Genomic DNA, 10,254 nt, shown 5'->3' with positions numbered 1-10,254 from the left:
GATTGCGGCGTGACCATCCCCCCTGGGGGGTGATTTCTCGCTTTCTGTCTCTATGTCTCTCTCTGTCTGTCTGGCGAGCGCACGCGCCCTACAGTGAAAATCTCTCTCAAAAAAAAAAAAAAAAAAGGGATGCAGAGTCACACTTGTCATTCAGACAGCTGCTGGGCCGGTCCCCAGACTCACGGCCACGGTGTTCATTCCACACCCCTGTCGCCCTAGGCTCCTCTATCTGAGATGTGCAAACAAATCCAGACAGGACCAGTCGGCAGCGTGTGCCGCGTGCTGCCTCCTGACCAGTCTGTGTGACACCATCGGGGCGATTCTGGCCAGACAGCTCACGATCCAGGTGCGTCGGGCCCTGGGGACAGGGGCTCAGTCTCGCACAGGCCTGACCTGCCTTTCTCTGCACAGCTGTGGAGACCTCTGTCTCAGTCCTTCACCATGCAAGGCACGGCGTCGCCTCGGAGCCTGTGCCCTTGCTGCGCTTTCTGCCCACCCCAGGTGTTCCTGCTCCCAACATCCACGGGCTCACTGTCACTCCTCTGAGCCTTCGCTCAGAGTCACCTTCTCCGTGTGGCCTTCCCTGTTTAAAATTGTGAACTGCCTCTTCACCAGTGCACCAGATCCGCATCCTAGACTGCTTTCCCCATAGTTTAACCTCTCGTATCCCCTGTACTTTACTTTCTTGTTATCGCATGTAGCGTGCTAAGCCCCTCTCAATGCCAGCACCGCAAGGCCAAAGGTTTATTCACTGCCGTGCCCCCGTGACTTGGAACAGCGCGTAGCGTGTAGTAGATGCTCAGTAGATGGTTGTTTCTGCTGTTTTTAGACTCCTGAGCTCAGCTGCAGCTCATGCGAGAGCAGCTGAGTTCCCAGGCGACTGGGCTTTGGAGTGAGTGAGAAGCACTTCCGGGTTTCCCAGAAGTCCAGGCCCTCAACAAAACTGTAGGAGAGTCCACTCCCAAAATACGCATCCCAAGGGAAACCTGTTTGGCCTCCCTGCAGGGGGTCCTCACAGGGCAGGTTTGGGCTTGTGCCCATCCTGTAGAAATGAAGGTGGGAAGTCCTGGTGGTCAAGACACAGATTTGGAGAGTTCTAGACCCCACTTTGGGCAGTGTTGTTTCAGAAGCAAATCACCTTTCATTTTGGGTGGCCATTCTCATTAGCTGATAGAATGTAATGAGACATAACTCAAATCCAATCATAATAATAAACATTTACTAAATACTTAAATAGGGCCAGCCCATGACCTGCTGGTTAAGGATGCTGGGTCCCACATGGCCAACCACATGGTTCGAGTCCTGGACTTGATGGCTTAAAAAACACCCCAGGTGGGACCAGCAGATGGCGTATAGCAGTTACACCGCTGGACCATGTCATGGCCAACTTCTGTTTGAGTCCCGGACCCGGTGGCTTGAAACTCATGTTGGGTGCGTGTACATGTGTAGCCAAGATCCTAGGAGAAGAATGGACAAGAAGGGATTGCAGCGTGGCCATCCCCCTGGGGGGTGATGTCTCTATTTCTGTCTCTTTGTCTCTGTCTCTCCAATGAACGCATGCACCATATAGCAAAAATCTCTCTAAAAGAGAAATAATAACTTGGGATCTGTCATTTTCACAGCCCCAACTCCTCATCAGTCAAATGGAGACCGTGATGGCCCCTCTCAGGGCTGGGGTTGGTGGGAGGCATCTCTGACCACCGTGGTGCCACTGTGTGGCGGGGGGCCCAGAACAGTAGGCACTGTGGTTGCTGGAAAGCGACGTTCGAGCACCAATGCCCGATTTCCATTTGCTCCAGGTTTTCACTGGCGCTTACCTAGCAGCTGTTGACTTGGCGAACTTCATGTCCGTTCTGTTCCCGGTCTGTGGATCCGAATCCAGGTCCCGTGGAGGTGAGTGTGTGGCTGTCTGCTCTTGCCTTCATCGTCCACTGCTCACAGCGTCTCTGAGGGCCGTCTCCTTGTCGAGTCACGCACTGGCACACAAGTACGTGAGGTGCCTGACTCCCACCAGGCCTGAGAGGTGCGTGCACCTGTGGGCAGCCACAGGCGGGGAAGCACGTGACACTGGACGTGGGGCCACAGGCCAGAGCTCTGAAGGCAGCAGGACAACCCAGAGCCGTCCTTGGTCAGCACAGAGGTCCGGGTGGTCGAAGGACGCCCAGGACTTCTGGAAATGGGTGCCATCGGCATGAACCCCCACAGGCAGAGCAGGGGCCGGAATGACTGAGCCAGGGTGGGGGTCCCCAAGATCTGAGACTGGGGCTTCCTGAGAAGGGGCAGTAGCGTGCTTGGGCCTTTGTCCAAAGCGAGGCGTGCTGGCCTCTGTGGGCAGCGTCCATGCCCTCAGCTGTTCCGTGCAGCCCAGGAGGGAGGTCTTCTTCCAAGAACTGCTCCCAGGAGTGTCTGCCTTATATCCCAAGGACCCTCGAGAGAGCGTGCTGAGGTTTGTCCAGTTCACACTGTAGATGCTTTGGCACAAACTCCTTCCCTCATCAACGCATTTACCAAATCCTTACCGGTTCTGCTCCATGAGCTTCAGAAACCGCCGGGCCGGTGCCTGCCCTGGGGTTCTGGCCCGCAGCAGCTGTGCGTCTGCACACAGATGACGTGCTAAGCGTGGTGTCCTCGCTGCTGGAGGAGAGCAGGGCCCACGGTGGGGCGAGGGGGGGCAGAGGCTTCTCGAAGAGGTGGCACAACCGAAGACCCTGAAAGGTGGGGGGAGACGGCCTGCAGAGTTACCAGGGACCTGTTTGGGCCTCGGGGTGAAGTTGGCACCAGTTCTTCTCACGAAACAATCCGACTGGTCAGGCCCTGGCTCCCGGGAACCGTGTGGGATTTTGGTGTCTGTCGCAGGTCGGGCCACCAGAGAGAGGAAGAGGAGGCGGCGACTTCGGGCCAGCGTACCGGTTCTGCTCCATGAGCTTCAGAAACCGCCGGGCCGGTGCCTGCCCTGGGGTTCTGGCCCGCAGCAGCTGTGCGTCTGCACACAGATGACGTGCTAAGCGTGGTGTCCTCGCTGCTGGAGGAGAGCAGGGCCCACGGTGGGGCGAGGGGGGGCAGAGGCTTCTCGAAGAGGTGGCACAACCGAAGACCCTGAAAGGTGGGGGGAGACGGCCTGCAGAGTTACCAGGGACCTGTTTGGGCCTCGGGGTGAAGTTGGCACCAGTTCTTCTCACGAAACAATCCGACTGGTCAGGCCCTGGCTCCCGGGAACCGTGTGGGATTTTGGTGTCTGTCGCAGGTCGGGCCACCAGAGAGAGGAAGAGGAGGCGGCGACTTCGGGCCAGCGTATTTGCTCTGGCACTGCCGCTGAGCCTGGGTCCAGGCTGGGCTCTCTGGGTGGCTGTCCCAAAGGCTTCGGCCTCCATCCGAGGGCCTCAGCGGAGGCTGCTGGGAAGCCTGCTGCAGGTGAGGCCGAACCACGCGGGGTGGCTGTGGGGAAGTGCACGACCCTCCCTCCTGAGGGGGGTGCGGGTGGAGGGAAGCTCAGCCCTTGCCATTACTGAGGGGAACCTCCCAAAAGCAGAAGAGGACTCGCCGGGCTTTGCTGCTTGCTGGGGCACAGGCCCAGCCTCCGCAGAGCGCTGAGTGTCCCGTCGCCTGTTTTGCAGGAGAACACGGAGATTCTGGGTTACCTGCTGGGCGGCATCGCTGCCTTCGGCTCCTGGGCTTCCCGGATCCCTCCACTCTCCAGAATCGTGAGGCTGGGGGTGGCGCTGGGACTGTGGGTCTCCTGGCAGATGTTAGGGTGTCTGGGAGTGAAGTGGGGTGTCATCGCGTGTGTAGACACACGCACGTGCATGTACTTGCATTATCTCTCAGGAGCAGCATGCATATGCCAGCATTGAGAAAGGAGGCGTGCGCATGCGTGGAGAGCAGGCCCCGGCCAGGAGGTCCTAAGGACCCAAGGCCACCAGGGAGCGCCCACTGTCCTTTCCTATTCTGGTGGCACGTGGGTAGCGGGTTCCCAGGAAAAGCTGTGAGGGCTGGACATCAAGTGTCCCGCTAGAGAGGGGAAGGTTCCAGAGGCTCAGCTCCTCACCTAGAGCAGATCCGGGAGTTGAGGAGCACCTCACCGGCAGGGGCCCTCCAGCTTGCCAGGCAGGGAAGCCCTGTCACCTGTCCTGGCCCCGGCAGAGGCAGATGTGAGCTGAGACGTGCTCTTGCCCTCGGGGAGCTCAGTGTCAAGGACGGCACAGACATTGAAACAGGATGTTTTAACGCTCTAAGAAAGATAGAAAAAGAGCGAGAAGGCCCCCACGCTGTTCAAATGGGCAAGGCCAAAAACTGTGTACAGCCAGGCTGGGGGGAGGGACAGTGTCAGGGGAACAGAGAGGAGATGGTGGTAAGGAGGCTCAGGCCAGGGAAGGGCAGTCGCAGAGAGAGGCCAGAGAAAGCCCTGACATGGGGACGCACCTGGAAGCAGCGGGGGATCGTGGCCTCGCGATACCGCCCTGCCAGGTATCTCAGCAGCCAGCTCTGGGACAGCTGTCCTGTCTTGCTGACTGAGTTGGTCCCCAGCCCTGAAATGCAGCTGTGACAGGCCCGTCATTCAGTCTAAACACACTCTTTGCCCGAGAGCATCGCGTTTTCTGGGGATGCCAGGGAACAGGACTGGGGGCGGTGGGTGGTTGGGGATAGTCTGCGTGGAGCTGCTGGCCGTCACAGCCAGCAACCTCCCAAGGCTGGGCTCACCAGCAGGTGTCCCAGCTCCAGGTTAAGGGGCGCCGGACTCCAGCAGCCCACGGAGGTGGGTCTCTGGGTAGCATGGGGGCTGGGGAGCCACATGGCATGGAGACTTTGATGGAGCTGGCACGGGGCCCTTTCAGACAACTCAATATAATTGGAACTATATAGTATTGGTATATAAAGTGACTATCATTTGTAAAGACTACTTACATATAAATGTCACAACTATTTCCTTTATTTATTTAAGTTTTTTCCATGAGAAAGAAGAACTTGATAGGGTTTGGCCATGCCGTGATCCTCCACCAGCCTCCCGGACAGCCAGGTCGGGTGCCCACGGTGTGCCCAGAGTATTCAGGTTGGCCTGGGATCCGAACCCAGGCCCTCCCGTGCGGCTCTCGTCCTGTAGCACCCTACCACCTGCACACCCTTGCCGGGCTGGCCTTTTTTGTTCTTTTTCTTTGAACCATACAATGACTTGTTCTCCAAAAATATCCCCTTGACTTCAAAAACTTTTGGAATATCATCTCTCGTTTCCCTGGCCTTCCCTACCTGATCCGACTCAGGACTGGTGCTGGAGGTCCCAGGAGCGGAAAGGTCGGCCCTGGCTCTTCCTAATTCTGCCTCCCTCACGTTCTCCCAGCCTACTCTCAGGAGCCCCTTCCTGGCGCCTGGTGCGGGGCACTGAGACTGTGAGGCTGGCCGCCCCACCCTCAGGAGCCCTCTGAGCGGAAGAGCTGGTCAGGATCAGTAAAGGACCCCTCTGCTCAGGGCATGTCAGGTGTGACGGGGCCCCTTCAGGTAGAGGTGGGTAGGTTTCCCAAGCTCAGTTTAAGCCAGGTTCTGAGGGATGAGTAGGAGTTCATCAGGCAAAGGAAGTGGCTTGAGCCGAAGCTGGAGGTCTGACAGAAGCCGTGCCTTGGGGACTGGCTGTGGGGAGTCTTACCCAGAAGTGCTTCCTTTCAGTCAGTGGGAAGTGGCCCGCCCTTCCCCTTCCTGGTCGCCAAGGAGGGCCTGGGTCTGTGGACGGGGATTCCTCCCTGCCCAGCTCCCTCCTCTCTGTGCCCAGTGCCGAGGGAAGACGTTTCCCTCCATCCACCTGTGGACCCGGTTCCTGTCGGCCCTGGCTGGTCTCCTCTATGCCTCCGCCATTGTGGCCCATGACCGGCAGCCTGAGTACCTGCTGCGGGCCACACCCTGGTTCCTGACCTCCCTGGGCCGTGCTGCGCTGGACCTCGCTGTATCCGTGGACCCCGGAGTGACTGCAGGCAGCCTTGCCCCACCCCTCCCCGCCCAGCCCTCCCTCGTTCCTTCTTGCTAGATGGAGTTCTCCCAGCAGTCAGGAGACACTTAGAAGCCTGGGACTGGCAGTTGCAAATGCAGTTGTCTTTGTTTGCAGGTTGTGTCCCCCCCCCCTTTTTTTTTTTTTAATAAGAAGACATTCTGTCTTGGCTGGAGCTCTCTGAAGCAGTGAAAGGAAGCTTGAGGTTCCCACCCTCGGGTCAGGAGACCCAGGCTGCACTTTCAGCTTTGCTTCCTGCCTGGGCACCTCATCCTGGTAGCTCCCTACCCTGGAGAACCTCTCTTCCTGTCTCTGCCCTAGCTTTCTGGAGAGGCTGGGATCTGGCTTTGCAAGCTGACCAGCCCCCCTGCCACGCAGGGCTAACTATTCCCAGTGCTCCCCATCCTCTGTGATGCTCAAGCCTCGGTCGGAGAGGCAGAGGGGAAAGCGGACAAGCGCTGTCACTGGGCAGTGACCGCTGAGCCTCCCTGGTTCCACAGGGTGCTGCCACGTGTGCTGACACCCACATGACCTTGGCATGCAGCTTCAAGGACAAGCTGTGTTCAGACAGTGGGCGGGGTGGGAGGGGATTGGGGTGTGCTGACAGTGGGGAGTGGCTTCGCAGTGGTGGTGCTGTGTGCTAACCCCGGAAGTCAGATCAAGGCAGGATTACATCTCTCCAGGAGGAATCTCTCCTTGCCTCTTCCCTCCTTTCTTTTTTTCTTTTTTATTTTTTTAAAGAATTATTTATTTAATTTTATTTGTAATTATTATTTATTTTTTAATTTGACCAGAGAGAGAGAGAAAAGGAACATTAGAAAGCAAGCCACCAGTGGACCAACAATTGGCGTAGAACCAACAATTGGCATAATGGCTATGTCACTGGACTCCCACGTAGTTGACTACAGTTGGAGTCCCAGACCCGGTGGCTTAAACTCACGCCGGGCACGTGTGCGTGTGTGCCCAAGATTCCGAGAGGAGAATGAAGGAGAAGGGATTGTGGAGTGGCTGGGGGGGGGGCTCTCACTTTCTGTCTCTCTGTCTCTCTGTCTTTCTGGTGAGTGCACACACCCTATAGCAAAAACCTCTCCAAAAAAAGAAAAGAAAGAAAGCCACCAGGTCCGGGATTTGAACTGCAGTTGGTCATGTGGGAGTCCAGCACCTTAACCACCACGCCTCCTGCTGGCCCCTCCTTGCCTCTTTCAACTTCTGGTGGCTCTGGTGCTCCCTTGGCTTGTGGCATTGTCATCTTCATAATTTCTGTGAATCTGTCTGTCTTCTCTTCTCTCTCTCTAATTTGCCAGAGGGCACATGTACTTGTGGAGAGAGGCCAGGGTGGGGGGTAGGGGGTGAGGAAGCAGCCCCCCACCATTAGGGATGGTCACACCACAATCCCATCTCCATTTCTCCATCCTGTCGGGAATCGGGGCATGTGTGTATGTGCCCAGTGTTTCTCAAGCCGCTGATCCGGATTTGAACTGTTCAGTTGGCCATGTGGGATCCAGTTCTCTCACCCACCAGGTCATGGGCCGGCCCCTCTTTCCTTACAAGGACTCACATCCACTATGACTTCATCTTAACTAGTTACGTCATCAAAGACTCTGCCTCCAAACATGGTCACGTGCTGAAGTACAGGGGACAGAAATTGGGGGAACACTATCCAACCCACTGCCTGTACCGTCCCTATAAACCAGGCTCGTCAAGGCAAGTGCTCTTCGAAACGCTCCTGTGTAGCGTGTATTGCCACGTGCCCTCGAGGGACAGGGTCTTGCTGGGTGTGGGCTCTCAGGAGGACAGGCGTGCAGAGTCGGGCCTGGCCCGTCCTCAGAGGGTCTCAGGTCTGTGTGGGCAGACCCAGGCAGGGCGATGCCATGAAGGGGTGAGGGCAGAGGGAGGGGGCTGCCAGTGGGGGTGCTGGAGAGGCCCAGGGCAGCAGTAGGCAGCTGAAAGTGCTCTGCTTCCTTCTACCTTAACGGCCATCGGCTCAGATCATTTTCCTGTCGTGTGTGATGAAGAGCAAGATGAGACGGGCCTTGGGCTTTGCCGCTGAAGCCAGAGAGGGCCCCGACACCCAAGCCCTTTTGACCTGTGCAGAGAAAGAGGAAGAAAATCTGGAGGCGAGGACCGAGGACAAGGTCTCTGGTTGAAATTCTTCTGACCCCACCAGCATGTGGCCTGGAGTGGGCAGGGGTAGCCAGCCTCGATAAGGGCCGGGCCTTGGGAATTCTGAAGGTGCCTCTGTTCCAAAAGCTTGTGCTCATGTCCAGTTAGGCCACCCTGAAAATGATGAGACCCTTTGCTTCCTTTGCTTTCCAGTCATAAGTGTTTTTTGTTTGTTTGTTTTGTTTTGTTTTTGAGAGTTTTTTGCTATAGGGCACATGTGCTGGCCAGAAAGAGAGAGACAGAAAGTGATAAATCACCCCACCCTCACCCCGGAGGAGATGACCACACCGAAATCCCTTCTCCATTCTCCTCTTGGGATCTTGGGCACACATGCACATGCACCCAGCGTGAGTGTAAGCCACCGGGTCCGGGTCTCAAACCACGGTCGACTATATGGGAGTCCAGCAACATAGCCATTATGCCAACTGCTGGCCCCATCCAGTAATAAGGTTTTAAAACTTTTATCGGCCACTTAATGAACGTAATATACTTTTAGTAATGTAGATAAAATAGTCCTATGTCTTTTTTTCTTTTTTTTTTTTGGAGAGGTTTTCGCTATAGGGCGCATGCGCTCTCCAGACAGACAGAGAGAGACATAGAGACAGAAAGCGAGAAATCACCCCCCAGGGGGGATGGTCATGCCGCAGTCCCTTCTCCATTCTCCTCTTGGGATCTTGGACACGCACGCACATGCGCCCGGCATGAGTTTTAAGCCACCGGGTTTGGGACGCGAACCGTGGTCGACTACGTGGGAGTCCAGTGACATAGCCATTACGCTAACTGCTGGTTCCCAATGTCTTCTTATACTATTTAGTAACAGATTTATTCATACATAAATTCACCTGCTACATAAATGATTGATTTAAAATAGTGTGATTTCCCAACTCTTGTTACAACACAGTCCCTCCACTTTCCCATCATTTTTTTTTTTTTTTTGGAGAGGTTTTTGCTATAGGGCACACGTGACATACCACTGGTAAGAGTTCCTGTGTGTCTAGGGAAAACACTATTCCCTCTAACGATTAAATCAGGTGACCTCCACAAATAGTCAGAACTTATCACTATTATTTTTTAAATAAGACGACGAGAGGGAAAGTGAGAAATCACAGCCTCCCGCCTCCCCCCGTTTGCCCTCGGGGATGGCCACACCACAATCCTTTCTCTGTTCTCCTAGGATTTGGGGCATGCATGCACATGTGCCTGGCATGATTTTCAAGCCACCGAGTTCAGGACTTGAATTGCAGTCAACTATATGGGAGTCCAGCACCTTTACCACCATGCCGTCTGTTGGCCCTTATTCTTTTCTTTTTTTTTTTTCCTTTTTAAAGATAGCATTTGAGGGAACCAGCAGTTAGCGTAATGTCTATGTCGCTGGACTCCCACGTAGTCGACCGTGGTTCGCGTCCTGGACCCGGTGGCTCAAAACTCACACCGGGCGCATATGCGTGCGTGCCCAAGATCCCGAGAGGAGAACGGAGAAGGGATTGCGGCGTGACCATCCCCCCGGGGGGGTGATTTCTCGCTTTCAGTCTCTATGTCTTTCTTTGTCCCTTTCTGTCTGGTGAGTGCACACGCCCTATAGCGAAAACCTCAAAAAAAAAAAAAAAGATAGCATTTGAAATAGATTTTAGAATACCTTTTTATTGCCAGAGGCTTTGTGCACTCACTATGAAGAGAAAGAGAGAGAGAAAGCACCCCCACTGGGGTGTGGTCATGCTGCGGCCTTTCCTTCCATTTCTCCTTCTAGTCTGGATTTGGGTCATGCATGCACTCACACACCTGGTGTGTTTCTTCAAGCCACTGGGGCTGGGATTTGAACCATGGCCGACTCTGTGAGCTCTGGCTGCCTACGTACAGAGCTTAACCACTGCACTATGGTCTAACCCCAGATTTATTCTAACTGCAGCAGTTTGTCTTCATTGAAAGTTCTTGGTTCTGAATCACTGAGAAAGTGCCGCAGATACAGAAAGCTAGTGAGGGAACCAGCAGTTAGTGTAACGGCTGTGTGGCTGGACTCCCACGTAGTCGATCGTAGTTCAAGTCCCGGACCCGGTGGCTTAAAATTCACGCCGGGCGCATGTGCGTGCGTGCCCAAGATCCCGAGAGGAGAATGGAGGAGA

General features: G+C 55.4%; 1 protein-coding gene across 1 annotated transcript in view; it reads left to right on the top strand.

Moving 5' to 3' along the window:
* Positions 1-118: 118 nt before the first annotated feature.
* The window catches only part of TMEM44 (transmembrane protein 44), a gene marked incomplete at its 5' end in the record, with an annotated part of 42,766 nt that continues 32,630 nt past the window's right edge, over positions 119-10,254 (top strand). Inside the window, 6 exons of the mRNA XM_027769450.1 lie at positions 119-346; positions 1,800-1,893; positions 3,245-3,411; positions 3,615-3,701; positions 5,759-5,929; positions 7,960-8,106. Coding sequence (XP_027625251.1) covers positions 119-346; positions 1,800-1,893; positions 3,245-3,411; positions 3,615-3,701; positions 5,759-5,929; positions 7,960-8,106 — 894 coding nt within the window. The remainder of the gene's footprint in view (positions 347-1,799; positions 1,894-3,244; positions 3,412-3,614; positions 3,702-5,758; positions 5,930-7,959; positions 8,107-10,254) is intronic.

This window comes from Tupaia chinensis, unplaced genomic scaffold (genome assembly GCF_000334495.1).
Source record: "Tupaia chinensis unplaced genomic scaffold, TupChi_1.0 Scaffold149658_1, whole genome shotgun sequence".
NCBI lineage: Eukaryota > Metazoa > Chordata > Mammalia > Scandentia > Tupaiidae > Tupaia > Tupaia belangeri.
The sequence above is the reverse complement of the archived record's forward strand: the minus strand, read 5'-3'. Positions and strand labels throughout refer to the sequence as shown.